Source organism: Carassius auratus, chromosome 47, assembly GCF_003368295.1.
Source record: "Carassius auratus strain Wakin chromosome 47, ASM336829v1, whole genome shotgun sequence".
In the NCBI taxonomy this organism is placed as follows: domain Eukaryota; kingdom Metazoa; phylum Chordata; class Actinopteri; order Cypriniformes; family Cyprinidae; genus Carassius; species Carassius auratus.
In genome coordinates, this window is record NC_039289.1 from 5,519,867 (window position 1) to 5,538,798 (window position 18,932).

Here is an 18,932-nt window from a genome sequence, read left to right on the forward strand (position 1 = left end):
GGAATATTAAAAATGAGTATTGCATGTTGTAGCTACATGCAGTACATAGGTTTAATCATAGGCCTGTCACAAAAACACACTAAAACAACGTCATGCAAGGACTTTCTGTTTTTATTTGCTTAATGCTTCCATGTTTCTTATTCTTTAACTAACAATTTCAGGAATGAGCTTTCTAGAATGCTAGAAAGGTGCGTTTCAGTGGCTTTGATTAAAATGGGCCTATTTGCATGATAGCCTAGATCATTAATAACATTGCAATATTCATACCCTGATAGCACTCACAGAGATTTCAAATAAACCTTTAGAAGATGTCTTTAAGATGTTAATGATTTAGAATGTATCTAAAACTGAAATCCTAAAGATGTGTATGCTATCTAGGTGTATCCCCTTATGACACAAAAATATATTGCAGTATATTGGAAAATATCATGTAATATATTAGGCATAGCTATATTCTTATATATATTTATTTTTTCCAATATATTGCAATATATTGAAAGCGGCAATCATTTGTATATTTTGCAATATATTATATAATATATGTATCATCAATATATTATTAAATGTATTCAAATATATAAAATATTAGAAAATAAAAAGGGAAAATAATATATTACAATATATCACAATATATTTTAAGAAATATATTGGTAAATATATTTTCCTTTCGTAAGGGTCATCCAAAATAAATATGTATTAATAAGAATTATTCTTTTGCACCAAAATTAAAGTAGGCTATATTCAACAAGAAAGATTAGATTTGGAAGAAGGGACCAGGGTTTGAGAGCACTAATGTAAGAGACTCATCAACAGCATTTTTACAGTGTTTTGTAAGTGGTGCAATCTTAAAACTGATAAAGCTTTACATCGGTTGCCTTAGAGACTAGTATTGCATTCTGGAGAGCTCTTAGTTAAGGCAATGGAAAGCTTTTTGAAAAATACAACTAGTGTTTGATTATAAATTTCTCTGAACTATGTGACATTGTATACAAGCAATGTCCTGATCAAAAGGGAAAAAATATCTTCAGGTGCAAAAGCAGTGCTGATAATATAAAGAGCATTAATCCTATTGTAGGCCTTTATTAGGAGCATTTTATTTACGAATATATATATATATATATATATATATATATATATAAATGTCATAAGCATTGTATTTAGACATATTTACATAAAGGTAACTATTGCTTGTTACCTTAACCCTGAATGTGCAGGTGGGTTTTTTTCTTTTCTTTTCTTTTCTTTTCTTTTCTTTTCTTTTCTTTTTTTTTTCTTTTCTCAAGAACTCAAGGTCTGCCGCTGTGCTGAACGTGATAAGCCTGACACTAAAAAAACATCGGCTGAAAAATCGCCTAAACATGAACGCTGACCAGAGAGGCTATTTCTGAAACCGAGAGACTCACCACATGTACAAAACCTTCAGGCCAATGATGTTGTCAAAAGCAGAAGTGAGAAGTTTCAGGGAAAAAAAAAAAAGGTTGACACTTGACACTTTCCAGAGTTTCCTTTATTTGATATGAGACGTATAGTAATTATATTAACTGCTATAAATGTATTATACACACAAAGGTTCAAGGTAGAACCTGAAAACTGTTTCTCAAAAAACCTTTCAGTAAGCATTTCTTAAAATAACAGTCATTTTCTTATTATGAAGAACAATGTAATAATCTAAAGAAGCTTTAAAGAACCTTTTATGTTGTGATGGATGTTAAAGGTTCCTAATGGAACTATAAATGCCAAAAAATCTTTATCTTTAAAGAATCATTATTTAAGAGGAGAACATTTTAAACGGAGAAATTATTATAATGACAGTCTTAAAATTATGATTCTGTATCTTTATTTAACTTTCTCACCTATTGCATTTCATTATCAGATAGAGTTTTTATTTTATTTATTTATTTATTTATTTATTTTTTTTACATTTCTGTTCAGTTACCAAAGATTCTAGTATTACATTGAATTATGTAAAATAAAAATCTTCAGCCTTTTAAATATTAAAATAAATTAAATTAAAGAACTAACCCTAATATAATTCTTTATATTCTTACTAAATTATATTGAATATTAAACATGCCTTTTAAGGCAAGACACTATATAGGCAAAATTGATCAATTTGGGATTTTGGGCTGTTTTGCTTTCATAACTGTTGACAGTATTTTCCGATTTATGCATTGATAATATGCAAGTGCCTATTTAATTACAAAACTCCACATTTATATGCAACATTTATGAAAATTTGATATACAAAACAGTTGTTTTAATATACTGTGATGAATCAAGTGGGCGATATCTGTTAGTTAAAAGTTACATTTTTACCTTTTTCACCTCTGGCCTTATAACTAGTGTTTATGTTTGTTGTTTCCAGACTGGAGGGAATCTGAACACACTGAAATTCCTGCAGGAGGGATGCCGAGGGACTTTCAGGTGCATGACACAAAGTTGCCGATTCTTGCATCAGATGATATGCAGATTAAACTCTCAGAGGGGAACTAAAGCCACTGTGTGAGTGAGAGATATTGTTAACCCATTTACACCTTATGAAGTATTTCTCTTGTGCATCTCATTGTCACTTTTTATGGGAAGTAGTCTGTGGGTTCATAAGTCTCTGCTAAAGATAAATGACAAAAATGGAAACCAGCTAAAGTGGCCTCTGTTGAGGTGAATGAAGTTCTGTGCCGTGTATGAAATTGTGAATGTATTATTAGTTTTATGGTCATTTGAATACATATTTTGAGGCGGTAAATAATAATAATGATAGTGATTTTGAATAAAAATATATATTTAAAATTTTATGCATTTTGTTCCCGCAAATCTGTAATAAAGAAATTTAATTTTCTTGATGAACTGTAATGAAATGTACACATGTTGCTATATATGTAAACAATTTATATTTGTTTATTTATTTATTTATTTATTTCCCCTTGAAATAGCAAGCACATCTTACAGGACAGAAATTAGGGGTCTGTATACTCCAGTGGATAAGATTTATAAGAGTAATATAGGCTACAAGTTTCATAACTTTTTTTTTTATGTTATTATTAAGTTTTTTAAAGACTCTAGCTTTGGACCTTAAATGCTGAAACTCCTGCCAGCACATAAAAAAATATATATATGTTAGTATATTGTAGGCTATTTAAACAAAATAATACATTTTTAAAAATAATAAATTAACTACTGAATTAATAAATGCCTCTTTAGCTCAGAATATTAAGGCTTTTTCAGTTGGGTTTCTTCATTTTATCCTGGATTAATATTATCATGTCTCTGTTGGGTAATTAATTTTAATTGCCGACTCAAACTGGTTTAATATCCCTATCACGGTAATTTTCTGCGTTTAATGTGCTTAACATAAAAAAGAACAATGTTCTTAGTGTTTCTGTTTTCGCTTTTTCACTTTAACTAGCCTATACTTCATTAAACTATAAACCGCTAATTATTTAAATGTGTATTTAAAGTATCTAAGGAGATTTTTATTCAGTGAATGACAGATCTTTAATATAATGGCGTCTTTTGCAGCCAATAAAACTTGATAAAGGCGGTTGCTTAACGCTAAAGTGAATGATTGGCGTCTCTTGCAGCCAATGGGAGCGTCTCAGGGGCGTGACATTTTCTGCCTGGTGCTGGTGTTGTAGGAACAGCTGGAGTTGATTGGCGTCGTTTTCAGCCAATGGAAACGCTGAGGGGGCGTGGTGTTCTCCGAGTGATGCTGCTACAGTATGAACAGCTGGAGATGCGCTGCTGTCAAAAGCGCCCGACGATCATCAGGTGATGTGAACTCAGCCAACTCGTCCTTCCAGCTGATTCATCTTCTTTTAAAGACTCAACCGATTGGTCAAAACTTTGTCAAAACTAGGTAAGATCTTTTTTTGTTGTTGTATAAAACTGGTTAAGTTTATAGCTATAAAGTATAGTTAAATTAAATGACACATGGTCAGTGTAGCCATAACATGTTAAGTAAATTAATATTAAAATCAATTATGATGTGATTTGGGCAGTGTTTAATCTTACATGACTGACCATGGTGTGTGTGTGTATATATATATATATATATATATATATATATATATATATATACTATATTATATATAGATGTACTATATATATATATATATATATATATATATATATATATATATATATATATATATATATATATAGTGCATCTATATATAATATAGTATTACTTAATTATAATGAAGTATTTGGATAAATAAAAATATGCATAAATACATGCATAATACATGCATACAATAAAATATAAATATAAATGGGTACTGGCCAAAAATCATAGCTCTACGTATAGTATAAATATAATAAATAATATAATTAATATATTTTTGCTATACACACACACACACACACACACACACACACACACATATATATATATATATATATATATATATATATATATATATATATATATATATAAACACATAAAATAAAATATACATTTAATGGGTATCGCACAATAATATCATAGCTCTATCTACATATTAAAATAATACTGCATTAATTCTAATAATATATTAAGAATTGCAGTGATAAGAGTATTAATTATTTTTCAATTTATAAATACAAATATTATATATTACAAACGAAGAAACAAAATATATATATTACAAAGTAATGTAGTAGTTAAGTTAGGTAGTAAAAATGTAATAGTTTGATAAATATATACAATTCAAATTTGAAGCATAGAAGATTAGGCCTTTCGTTCATTCACTAGTTCTAATCAAGCCACCATCAGTGTGTTACCTTGAGAACATGAGAAATTAACGCAGAACACATTATTTATTACACAATGTGTTGTTAACGCTTTTTGTCTCCGCGGATTTACAGGTTTAGTGCAGATGTACAGATATGTATTTTTTTCTTTTCTTCAATATACGCACTCCCTGGGAATCAATCCCAGCTTTGCAGTTGCATGTTTTGCCACTTAAACAGTTTACAGAGGTCAATTAAAGGGTGAAATCCACCACAAAACACATATCTGTAATCTAACAGACGTTCTTACACCAGCATGTAAATTTAAGCCACTGGGGACCATGTTGCATTTTGCTAAATACAGAAACCATGCGTATTGAAATGTATCTACTCATGTGCATTTACTGCACCATAAACAGTAATGTTGTGCCTTATCATTTCGAAAGCATATGCTTTTGCTTTTGGAGATTCTTAGACCGTTTGCTCTTGTCATTTGGTATGCAAATACAAATCTTACTTGCTATTTTTGGTGCACACAGGTTTCTCATCCCCCCAAAACACGCACATACCAACCTTTAGCTTCAGCCACCAACAGCTGAACTGTCTATACTCTACAGGTGCCAGTTGCATATGGTTTTGAAAAAGTTTGGACAACTATTACCAAATCATTATATGCTCTAGTGTTCTGAAGCTCATTTATTTTCACCCCCCTGCCCAAACAGCTTTGACTGGTCTTGACAAAGGTGTTTGTTGTTGGAACTCTGATGGTTTTGCCCCCATGAGGGACCCAGCAATTAGTCCCCTTCGGCCCCAGAGCGAGTGCTGCGTACCATTGCCACTGTTTGTGTGTATTCTTTTCCACTGTCTGGCCTCTGGGAAAATCTCACAGGAAGCTGAATGTACACCAAAGGCAGACAGGATCCAGAGGGGCAATAGTTGCATTATTATTGCTCTTTTTTTTTTGCTGCGTGCATTAGCCAATGATGAATGTAGTTGAGCAGCATAATTAATGAACATTTTATTACTGTTTAATTGTGTGCCATCTATTTAAATTTGTTAAATATATTCATTTTCTAAAAGATTTATTTTTGCATAAATAAAGAAAAAAATAAGTACGGGATTTTGTAAAAAGGCTGGTGGAATATATATATATATATATATATATATATATATATATATATATATATATATATATATATATATATATTGCACAAACACGTTTTAATATTATAAAATATATTTTATATATGTTATTTTTATGTATGTTTTTTTTGCATTCAGAATTCATATGTATTCATACGGTCTGAGTAATAACTGCCGTCATTTGTGTTTTCATATAAGTGTGAAGGTCCATATCTCAACCTAACCATTAGTGGGGCATAAGCAGATTGATGAAAATGCACAAAATAATATAAAGATTATATTATTATACGAATTCGTGAGCAATTCAGTCTGTTGATTATTCTTTAAGTTAAAAGTTCAAAAGAACAACAAACTATTGTAACAATGCTTATAGTCGCGCTGGTTTGCGAGCAAAAGCCTTCACAAATTTGAGGAACTTTAAACTTAGCCTGTTGTTTGGTGATAGCAATCTTGTCACAAATGCTTCTCACTTCCTCACATTACATTTATATCTCATGATCAACTGCCCAACAGTGATGCAGACCACCTGTTAGGTGTGTGTGTGTGTGTTTTTTTGCAGAGAATATCATCTCTTTATATGGTTATAATGGCTTAAAAACAAGGATTCCTCCACTTGTCTCTGTGCCAAGGGGTGGGTGTGAGGGCAATGGGCAAACATGGATCGTGGGAACAATATCACTCTCTCTGTAAACCACTGGCTTTGAGATTTTAAAAATAGATGAGGTTACACATGCCTAATATGAGAGAGAGAGAGAGAGAGAGAGAGAGAGAGAGAGAGAGAGAGAGAGAGAGAAAGCATAGCTGAGGTCCCGGGCCTTTTAAATTAGTCGTTAGCTGCTATGCTAACAGCAGGGGTCGATCTGAAAGACATTTCCCAATGGGATTGATAGTTTATACATTAGCAGAGCTACATTTATGATTGTATTTCATTAATTTATAGCCCTGTGTGAAGTTGTAAAGTCGAATGGAGCAACAATCTTAGCGCACATACTAGAGGTCTTTATTTTTTTGCTTTGTTAAATTTATTCCCTGTCGAAGAAAAAAAAAAACAGCATATGCTGGCTAAGTATGTTTTGAAACATTACTGCTGGTTTAAGCTGGTTCTTAGTTGGTCATGAGCTGGTTTAAGCTGGTCATGGTCCTAAACTTGTCCTAAACAGGAGTTAGTTGCTTAGGACCAGCGCATGACTAGCTTAAACCAGCTCAAAAGAGCTAAGGACCATCTTAAACCATCAGCCATGCTTCAAAACATACCTAGCATATGCCGTTTATTTTCTTCAGGGTTGTGGTTCTACATCAAATGAGTGTCATTCTTGTTTAGAAACATGAGTATATCTTCTACTTCGGGTTTTTTTGCTTTTTATGTGAGCTGCTAGAATCTCAATGTAGTTAATTAAATGCAGCTAACAGCTTAGCAGGTTCTAGCTACAATACTGTAACTTACAAAAACTGGCAATTTAGCTTTAAAAATAGTCATTCTAGTGTGACTTCACTATCAAATGTGCATGAAAATAGCAAAGCAGATCTGCTGAGTGGAGAATTTTCTATTTTATTTGAAAACAGTCTAAAACAAAGTGTTAGCTTTAGCAACTAGCATTTGGCCAGGCTCTTTCTACAGTAGATCTGTGAAATGCATCCCTCCTGTTCTCAAACTGGTTTAAACCTTTTATATTCCAATGACTGATGACCCTCAACCTGGAAAATTTAAATAACAGGACCCCCCAAATCAACTTTTTGTGTCCATTTGGCTCATGGGAGAACAGGGGGTGGATAGGAACTTTCCCTTCATCGTATCACACTATTATTTTAAGTGCGGTTGTAACGCTAATGCTAACTTTACTCTACCTTTAAATGGAGATGACATATTTTTAACCCATGCCCTGTGGATATGTTCATGTTTGTGTTGGGATAACCCAGACTGTGGGGGTGTTAGCCTGTGCGCCCGGGCTAACTTTACTCCTAGCTGACCCTCTGGAGGGTATAAGTACACAAACGACTGTAATTCATGGTTGGGAAGTTGGTATTGGCTGAACAAATCACCCATCATGAGTGCTTCTCACTATATTTACAAAAGCAATGCATATACTGATGTTACTGCAGATAAATGAGTGGCAAAGAATTGTGAACTGATGTGCACATAGATTTATGTCGCTACCAATTATAAAGTTTTATATTATTTAATTTTATGTATTTATATTATGCTGTTATTTTCTGTAAATTATTATAAAAAAAAATAATAATCAAAAGTTTATATATAAGAATGTCACACTTTCTGCTGATGAATGGCATTTTTCATTCTGTCCTTCAGCTTATTTAGGGAAAACCCGCTCCGAACACGAAACATCATGGGGCGGAAGAAAATACAGATCTCTCGGATTCTCGACCAGCGAAATAGACAGGTTTGCACTTGTTTAATTTCATATGCTGTTTCAATTCAATATGAAATGACATCAGAACATTTTCTGTTTCTATAATATGAAATTTATGTGTGTGTGTGTGAATCTGAATATTCGGTAGGAAATAATGTAGTGCGAGTTTGATTTTAACAATTAGGATATAATTGGTGGATGTTATCGTGTTTTATTACCAGTGATTATTATTTACTTTTATTTTATTTTATTTTTTTATCCACCCACAAAGAAAAGTTGTATTGGAGACTAATAAAAGTTATACTAAATATTAAATATAAAAAAAAATTAAGATTTTTTTTTTCTAGTTGTACCCAACATTTTTGCATAATAAAACCATAAATAACGTTTCAATTAATTTTCATTTCATGTTGTAGGTTAATCTATATATCCATATTTATTTGACAAAAAATATCTTTCTTCTCAGACCATTAGGACTAAATTATGTAATGTTTTCACACCTTCGCAATTCTTACAAAGAAATCAATGGTAGATGGTAGCTTTTGCTCTGCATCAGAATGTGATATTTTAATCCAGGGCTTAAGATCTTGAGGTGTGAAGCATGGGCTTTGGTATGAGGCAAAGAAGACATATGTCCAAAAAAAGACTCCAAAAGAAAACAGCGTGAGATCTCAAACCATAATAGCTTTGTTGCATCTATCAGAAGTTTCCGTAACAATAGTCCTGTGGTTTGTTCTCTTTTTCAAGGTGACATTTACCAAGCGCAAATTTGGTCTGATGAAAAAGGCTTATGAGCTGAGCGTGTTGTGTGACTGCGAGATCGCTCTCATCATCTTCAACAGCACGAATCGTCTTTTCCAGTACGCCAGCACCGATATGGACAAAGTCCTGTTAAAGTACACCGAATACAGTGAACCTCACGAGAGCCGTACAAACACTGACATACTGGAGGTACATGCCAAATCTCTCCCTTCTGAAATGTGTTCATATTTAGTATCTCACCAAATCAGATGAGCTTTTACTGTGCTTGATATAATTGAAACATAACTAAACAAAGTCCCACAACTAGTTTGTGATTGCAGATGAACCAGATGTTTTGCTCTGAACATCATGTAGACATGCCTGTATATTTGGAAGTATAGGACAATATATATATATATACATAATAACATAATACATACTAACATTTAAAAATTTTGGATCAGTAAGACTTTGTTTGAAATAAATAGCTTTCCATTAAATTGACCAAAAGTGACACTAAAGACATTTAAAATGCCACAATTTAAACTTTCTATTAATCAAAGAGTCCTAAAGAATTAAGCACAATCTAAAAAAAAAATTTTAAAATAAAATTAAGCAGCACAACTGTTTTCAACATTGATAATTTAAAAAAAATGCCATGTTTCTTGAGCAGCAAATCAGCACATTAGAATAATTTCTGAAAGATCATGGGACACTGAAGACTGTAGTAATGATGCCGAAAAATATTTTTTGCAGCACAGGAATAAATTACATTTTTAAATATATTAACATACAAAACACTTATTTAAAATAATAATAATAATATTTCACAATATTACTCTTTTTACTGTATTTTTGGGCCAATAAATGCAGCCCTTGGTGAACATAATAGACTTCTTTCTCTCTTTATATATATTTTTCTCATTAGAAATAATTTGTTTCATTAGAGTATCATATGATATTGAGCTGTGGTGCTCAAATGAGAGATGAAGGTTCAGTCGTGTCCTGGTCCAATTTCCTCTCCTTCACCCCAATTTCATCCCATTCTCTCCTCTTTCCCATCTTCTTTCCCTCTGAGCGCTCCAGACTTTGAGAAGGAAAGGATTGGGGTTGGATAGTTCAGAGCTTGATCATGAAGACAGTGTGACCCCGGGAACAGAGAAATACCACGATGGCATGGACCTCTCCATCACTCGCCAGCGCTATTATGTAAGTAGAATCAAAAATGAACCCCACACACGTTTATGTGACACACATGTTTAAAGTCACGCTATGAATCCAATTTCAGGCTCCTTCACTGCTGTCTTCAGAAGTGATGGCTGCAAGTACCGAAAATGGCTACAGCAGCTCCTCCAATCCAAACCTAGGTTCCCATCGTACTCCGTCCTACAAACCTTTGTGTAACAGGCTGGGCTCAGCTGCTTCTGTCAGCTCCAACTCCCATCCAGCTCTCATGGGACCGCACGCAGGTAAGATCCACATTGTTTAAAAAGGCTAAATATTCGCAAACATGACTAGACTTATCCTTCAATGTTAAAAAAGGCTATAGTTGATATTCGTCCCCATTGAAAAATTGTATGCCTTATCAGTGCGAATGTGAATAGCAACATGAAAACTTTAACAATAAAAGAAAGACGGTTATCCGAAAAATATTTCTTATTTCTTCTTGTTTTGACAGTTTTTTCTAATTACATTAAAAGTTTGGCAACTCAAAGCAGACATACTGTACGTCTGCAAGTTTGTAGACAGCAGATGCTTTCCAGATCAAGAAAGACGTCTTTCTTGATCTGGAAAGCCCCTGCTGTCTACAAACATCTGACAGACGTCTTAAAGATGTCAATTTTACATACATTCTAACATCTTAAAGACTTCTAATAGACGTCTATTTGAAATCTAAAAGGAAACATCCTGTAGATATATTGCAGATGAGCAAACGCTCTTAAAAATACGTCTTGCAGATGTAATCCAGACCTAGATGTCTCCAAGATGAACGTGTGCTATCAGGGTAATAACGATTGATATTCATATCAGATTAAGGGGCAAACTATGCACCTCATTTTTAGTGTAAAAACTGGCATGGGCATTTGTCATTTGAATGTGCAAGGCTTCCGGTGTCATTCTATTCCAGTTATTTATATCTTTACAAAACAGCGGGTTCTGCTGCTTGATATAGCAATGTCTTTAGTATTTAATGTATTGTGGTCATTGTAAACAAACTAGGATGTAGCTCAAAGTTTTACCATTTACTGCACATTGTTATTCTTCTAGTCATTTACTAATGAATCAGAAAATAGACAGAAAATCACAGAAAATCAATTACTTCAAGCATTGCAAAATAAGATGGCAAAACTATTTATGGGCAAGTGGAACTGGTTTAGAAATTAAACATTATATTCTCAACCTAGTCAATGCACAGCAGATGGGATGCTATGCAAATTATATTGATTCATGATTCATTATTATAGGTACTGTCGGTTTCCTTTTTTGCCTGCCAACTTTTTTCAGTTTGCGGTTTAGTTGTGGCTTCAAACTTATTCCACTGTGATTAAAAAATATGGAAGGCCGATGGGGTCAAAAGTCTTTGGCCCCAATATGGCCGTGTCTACATGCACTGTTCGTCCACGTTAAAACAGAATTATGGCCGTGTTAACACGTCAGTATTTGTCTGTATTTCTTTAGTATGTGTAAAGACGAACAATTTTACTATGTTTAGAAAACTAATTTGAGCATATCTCTCAACACGCACATTCTGGATGTGTTTGAGCATGTAATGATTTTAAAGTAGATTTACCTCTTGATTTATCCCTCATGAGGAAATATAACGTGTGATGTTTGCATACAGTGCATGCAGTTAACTATTACAACATTCTCCATGAATAAACATGAATGATGTTTGTGAAAGTATATATACCAGTGTACCCACGCATTACATAAGCAAAGAGAGTCTCAAACACAGCAATTTCATTGGCTGCTGTGCAAGATGTCATGCTGATGTGGACAAACAGTGCATTTTGACGCGGTCAGATTTCATGCGTTCGGTTCAAAGAATTTTGACCCTGTTCACCTTCCATATTGCAAACGCATAAATCCGCACAGACTAATGAAGAAATTATGTCGTTTCCTGGGAAATCCTTCTCTGGAATATTAATAATAATTATAGGCCATAGTGATTTTTTTGGGGTGAGCCAAAACCATGTACTTTATGATGTAGTTGCTCATTATTAAATTTTGTCAACTGTGTACAAATACTGTACTTAACTACAAAAATGCTGTATATGCACCATACAAACTTTTTTTATATTGCACAAGTGTTTTGTGGAGACCAACCACTAAAACTGTTTACCGTATTGTACTTATTATAGTCATTATCGGATGGGGTTACACAGAGAGGCAATGGGGAACGCTCCCCGAGTAGAGTATTTTAGTATTTGCGCACAGGAAGGTCTCATATGTGAAACAGCCCACCCTCTCAACCACGCACACATACAAACACACATATGAAACCGTAGCTGAAGACAGAGCTGTGGTTTCTGAGCAGAATGTCACACCTGCTGGACTTTTTGAAGCTGTGTCTCTTTATCTCCATATTGCTATTAGTAGTGCTATATGGGATTATTCTATTCAACGCGACCTGTGCTCAGAATCCAGCGCTATAGAAGCAAGCTAAAGAGCCACATGCATCAGAATGCAGCTACTGATTGTGAGAGCGGTATTGAAAAGGAATAGAAATAGTTTAATATAGTTGTAGACGTCCAGGTTTTTTGAAGTGTGAGGATGTTGTGTCAATGATTTCTGCTTTTATATCCCAGGGCTTGATTTATAACAATTTATATTTACATAATTTATTTTTCTTGGTCCAATTTTTCTTTTTTTTTTAAACCATGCTTTCATTTATTTTGTGTACTTTTCAAACATATTTGTATTTATTTATTTATAAAATTTGTATTTATTTATTATTTATTTATTCATTTATTTATTCAGAAAAAATACATTCTTCAATGAAAAATATTGTTATATTTTAAAAACTATGATAAACTACATGAAGAATGACAATAAATAATTCATCTCAGTTTTTTTTTCAAAGGCGTATTTGAGAACTTGACATGAAATTTGAGTTGTGATGAAAAATGAGATGCTATTTATTTATTATTTAATTAATTAATTGTTTATTATTTATATGAATATATATTTATTTATAGCTATTATTTATTGATATATATATAATACACAATATTATTCAATTTAAAAAATAAATAAATTTTTAGTTTGGATAAAGAGTGAAATTATTCATAAAAAAATTTGAGATAAACTTTTTTTTTAAAAGCCTGTCTATCAGTTGTGAAAATAGTTCATAAAAAAATAATTTTTCTTGGTCAAATGTCAAGATTTTTCTTTTTTTTAACCATGCTTTCATTAATTTTGTGTACTTTTCAAACATATTTCAATTTATTTATTTATAAAATATGTATTTATTTATTAACATACATTAAAAAATTATTTTTTCAGAAAAAAAATACATTCTGCAATGATAAAGATTATTATATTTTAAAAACTATGATAAACCAGATGAAGAGTCTAAATATTTTTAACTTGACATGAAATATAATGAAAAATGAGATGCTATTTACTTATTATTTAATTTATGAATTGTTTATTATTTATATGAATATATATTTATTTACAGCTATTATTTATTGATAAATAATACAATTTTTAAATTTTAGTTTGGATAAGGAATGAAATAATTATTTAATTAATGTTTATTAAAATAAAAATATAGATATATTAAGAAATCTGTGTCACTAAAGAGACTGAAATTAAATATAAAATATAATGTGTTAAGAAAACAAGAAAGTCAAGTAAAATGTCACTTGGCAAGCTTTTTTTTCCCCATTTCATGTAATTTCATGAAATTATGCAGAATGTTATAAATGTCATTTAATTGTGTGCATTAAGGATGCATAAAATGCTTCCTTTGAAAGAGCCTTGTCAAGACATTCAGAGCCATCACACGATGACAAGTTCACATCTATCAGCAAAATGTTCCATACAGGTGTCAAGCCTAGATAGTGAATAAACACTGTCTGAGAAGGAAAGCTTCTCCTTTCAGTGAGCGACAGAGAGAGTGGGAGAGAGAAACTGAAAGAATCATATTAACCACATCTTGTTTTTCACTTCCCATATGACTGTGAAGGTCTGGGCTATTCGATGTTCTCCCATGGCAACCTGAGCAGGGCTTTGGAGATGAAGACTCCGCCCCCTCTGAATATGACCAGTGATGGACGACGTCTTGATGCTCACAGCGGACTGTGTGGGACCCGCAGCAGTTTGGCCAATGCTGTGAGAGAGTCTACAAAAGTACTCATTTATACACTGAAACGTCTCTTTTGTCACAATTTCTCATTTTTATTCTATAGATATCTCATAATGTAATATTGTATTCATTTATATTGTCATATAAATATAATATAACATTATGCTATTGATATGTATGATATTAATCTTTTTGTGGTTATTTCAGTTTTCTTTTCCTTTGGTCCCCATCTAGAGAGCCCTCTATCAGAGTATGAATGCTGGGGGCCACATGATGGCGATGGGGAAGACAGGCTTACTGGGACACAGTCTGGGCAGCTACGGGGCCTCAGGTGGGGGCCCAGTCTTTATTCAGAGCACTTTCTTTTAGAAAAACTGCCATGCGACAGTATGCATGTTACACATTTTGAGTACTGTTCTAAAAAACCCTAAAAGGAAGTGCTAACATTCCGTTTCTGTTTTAGAATACAGCCACCCCAGTTACACTATGGGATTTCAGCGCAGTTCTATGAATACCTGGCAACATTTGTCTCATCAGGACGCCCACCAGTCCATGATCAACCCCGGGTCAGACATTTTTTAAATTACCATACATATATTAATCATACAATAAAGCCTATTATATTATATTATGTATATATTTATGTATGATTTACTAATTTACTAATTATTTATAACTGTTTCTGACACTCAAATGTCTTGCACATCATGTTCATGTCACTGTCCACAGGATGGCATCAGGAGGAATATGCTCCTACTCATCCCAGGGCTCCTCCCCTTCCTCGCCACCACACCCCTCCCTGAGCATCAAATCAGAGCGCGCCTCTCCTGAGCGCATGCTCTCGGCCACGCCCCCCAGCCATCACATGCTGCAGCACTCACCGATGGAGGAGCCCAAAGTTACCAGCTGCCCTCCGTCAGAGGAATACACAGCTATGGAGAGGGACGAGATACAGAAGAGCAGTTACTCCGGCCAGCATGGCCCAAACAGAGAGTCCGGAGAGGGGAAAAGCCACCAACCTCTGAAGCAACCTGACGGCAGTAATGGATGGATAAGATAATTACCACAACCGGTTCTTTAAATGTCTTAAAGGAATAGTTCACCCCAAAATTTACATTTGCTAAAAATGCACTCAACCTCAGGCAATCCGATGTCTAGAGAAGTTTGTTTCTACATCAGATTTGGAGAAATGGATGCTCTGCAGTGAATGGGTGCCGTCAGAAAGAGAGTCCAAACAGCTGATAAAAACATCAGAATAATCGTGCTAATTCACACGAGTCAAGTCCATCAGTTAAAATCTTGTGAAATGAAAAGCTGCTTGTTTAAAAAATAATAAATAAATAAATAAAACGATGCTTCTTGCCAAAATATTAATCCATAATACACTGTTGTCCTATCTCTTCATAATCCACCAACATATATGTTTACAACTGCTTTGGACTGTTTTCAGTTGTAAGCTGTGCTTGATCTGTGCACATTTCTCTCCTGATTCGGACGAGACAATGGTGGAGAGTGCAGTATCATGGTTCTCGTATTTTAGCTAGAAGCAATGGTTTGAAATCAAAAACTTCTTGATGTTTATTTGTTACTAGAAATATATGCTTTTCACTTTACAAGCTTTTCACTTTACAAGATATTAATTGATAGACTGGAGACGTGTTGCTTGAGGATCATTGTGATGTTTTTATCAGCTGTTTGGACTCTCATTCTGACGGCACCCATTCACTGCAGAGGATCCATTGGTGAGCAAGTGATGTAATGCTGCATTATCTGTTCTGATGAAGCGAGGCCGAAGGGTCAGTACATTTTCAGCTCATTTTCATTTAAATTGTATTCCTTGAAATTGTTTAGATTTTTATTTATTTTTTTGAGATGGCATCTGTTTTTTGTTTTCAAAAAGAAACATGCATCATATTTCTCATTGATGTTACATTCCTCAAGCTTAAGAAATACATAAACACAAATCCAAAGTTTTTATTAATCAGTTTTAGTATTTTAGTAATACTATCACGTCACCAGAGCAGCATTCAAATTAAAGCTGAGCCTGTTTAGAAATGTGATTCCTGTTTTTTCTCACATAGTGTAAATTACTGTAAACAGTCATAAATGATTTTCATGTAAATGATCTTCACTCAGGACAGACTGCTTTTCTACTTTTAAACCAAAGGGTTTTTAATGAGAAAAAAAGGAAAAAACAATTGTCTTGATAATAAGTCAAATGGATTAGCATAATTTCTGCCATATATTACCTATATTCTATTTTCTTTGCTTGCTTGACATCAGTTTGTGTGAATGATGCATACCATCACGTACCTTCCTGAAGTATTGTCAGTTGAAGTTTGTTATAATGGCCACAAGAGTGCGGCACATAAACATATCAGGCATCTGAATGCTTCTTGATGACATGACACATTGTAGCCTAACCTTTATTTTATAATTAATAAATAATCGCATTTGTAAACCTTGAGTAGTATGTCATACATTGTTAAAGCATATTGGTGTATATGTATACATTACTTAAATCAATGGTTCTCAACCATGCACTCGAGATGGCTTCAGCGAGTTTTTAATTATTTACTTAAATAATGACAAAATATAATGACTTTAAATTATTAAAATAGACAGTAGTTTTGATAGAATAATTCAACTTTAACACAATACTAAAACACAGTAATTTTATGTTAGTGTATCAGCACGACTGGAGTGCTACGTACGTTAACCAATCAGCATTTGTTATATTAGGTTTTTTCTTATTGAGGCAATGGGAAGTATAAATAAATAGCAACCATTTTAATTAGGTCTTATAATACATTTTGGTTTGCATGGTTTGTGGGTAACGTTACTTTGAAGTACCAAGTCGACGGATATTAGCAATTTAGTGTCTATCGAAGTACAGGTAAGATTATATTAAACTTGACATAAATGAAAACGAGTTTGTGAGGTACATTCAACATTTTGCGATTTTTCATAAAACTTTTAAAATTCACTACGTTTTACAGAATTATTCAGTTTGAAATACGTAATTTTAAAGTCAAGGTAAAGCTGTTGAACGACTGTACGTCTTCATTTGAGAACAGTTTTTTCCAAACAATCTGGAAAGATGTATTTTTGATGTTTAATCAGTAACGAAGTCAAAGTAGCCTAACGTATTAAACGGCCTTCTAACGGACGTTTATTCTCGTTTTCAAATTAAACATGGCGGGAAAGTATACCTTCTAAAAACCATGGTGTTAGGGCCATGCACGTTTTTTTTCTTTTAAGAGTAATGTTGAAAGACATAAATCCTTAATAGTTTGACATTTGAATAACAATAAATGACCATCATCTTGAGCTTTTTTTAAATAGACAGAATGAGATCAGATATTCAAGCAGATCTTGAGTCTGTCAGTTCACTCCTGTTACTATGTACAATACTGATTATAATACAATGATAATATGAACACTTCTGCTGTGTCTACACACAGTTTTATTCAAAAGCCCATTTCTCAGACACCCATCCACACCATCTTGAACCCCTTCAGCTTTTAAAAAACAGAAAATTGGCTGCAATTATCATCTTTCCAGCTCCTCAGTACACACTACCATTCCATGGTGGAAAAGAGGGCCACAGAGGTCACCTCTAGGCAGGTCTCGGGGGGCCAATGGGGGAGTCTGCAGGGCATGTCTGAATGGTCCTAGGTCCAGTCCCTATAGCAACAGTCGGGTCTCAGACTGGGCCTCCTGACAGATGCACATAATTAATGTGACTATACAGATATGTCAACCCCGTCACCCTCCACTTCATTAAGCCAGACACGGCCTCCAGACGTGTCATCAGCCAACCCAATGTGGGAAAAAATATCCGTCTGAGTTCAGGATGAGACGTTACTGGGACAGCACCGGTCTGGTGGAGAGACAGAGGATATACACACTAATGCACAAAGCAATTAATGAATATCTACCTACAATATCTCGAATATACCCCCAATAACAATATACATTCATATGTAAAGAAATTAAAATCTAAAATGGCTTATATGGGCCATGTACAAATACACAACCGACCTTTTTTTAGATGTACAATGATAACATTGTTTGAAGAATAATACATGTCCATAGAGCTGAATAAAATCAACACAAAATATATTGTGATAAATAACTTAAATCAGTCATATTCCTACACACCAGCTAATAAACTAGTCAGACATATGACCATCTGACCCTTTGAATGGGACATTGTCTTTTCTGACTGTGGAAGTCACATTTTGTCAGCCATTAATCATGTCAGCTTTCAGACACAACACTAAAGGCTTGAAAAAAAAAAAGTGTTTGTCATTATGACAGACGGTATTTAATTCATAAATACAATTTAGTTGTCTAAAAAAAATGGGCTGCAAAAAATGGTTTGGCATTTATAATATTTTGCATGTCATTTAAATGAGATCATGCACCGATTTTTTCATTTCCCCAACAATTCACTAGTTTTACGAAATATATTAGCTATTAACACTACAAAAGTTAGACAAATGTATATCAGCCATTCTGATTAAACTGGCAATATTTGTTGAGTTTATCGGCATTGTGTAACAATTTTACCCTTTAACAAAAGAACACACATATTTGGTTTGCAATTCTCTTTTTTATTAATTAGTATAGATATTGATCAGGAAAATATATAG

General features: G+C 33.4%; 1 protein-coding gene across 2 annotated transcripts; it reads left to right on the plus strand.

Moving 5' to 3' along the window:
* The first annotated feature begins 3,611 nt into the window (after window positions 1-3,611).
* On the plus strand, window positions 3,612-16,741 carry LOC113064894 (myocyte-specific enhancer factor 2B-like). 2 transcript variants are annotated; one of them, XM_026235894.1, is made up of 9 exons: window positions 3,612-3,853; window positions 8,159-8,249; window positions 8,967-9,170; window positions 10,047-10,169; window positions 10,249-10,429; window positions 14,155-14,318; window positions 14,509-14,605; window positions 14,738-14,840; window positions 15,004-16,741. In XM_026235894.1, the coding sequence occupies exons 1-9, from the start codon at window positions 3,717-3,719 to the stop codon at window positions 15,332-15,334; spliced, it is 1,431 nt and encodes a 476-aa protein (XP_026091679.1). In that variant the 5' UTR covers window positions 3,612-3,716; the 3' UTR covers window positions 15,335-16,741. The 2 variants fall into 2 exon arrangements, with proteins under 2 accessions (XP_026091679.1, XP_026091680.1); XM_026235895.1 differs by having other exon boundaries at window positions 14,155-14,300.
* Window positions 16,742-18,932: the final 2,191 nt, after the last annotated feature.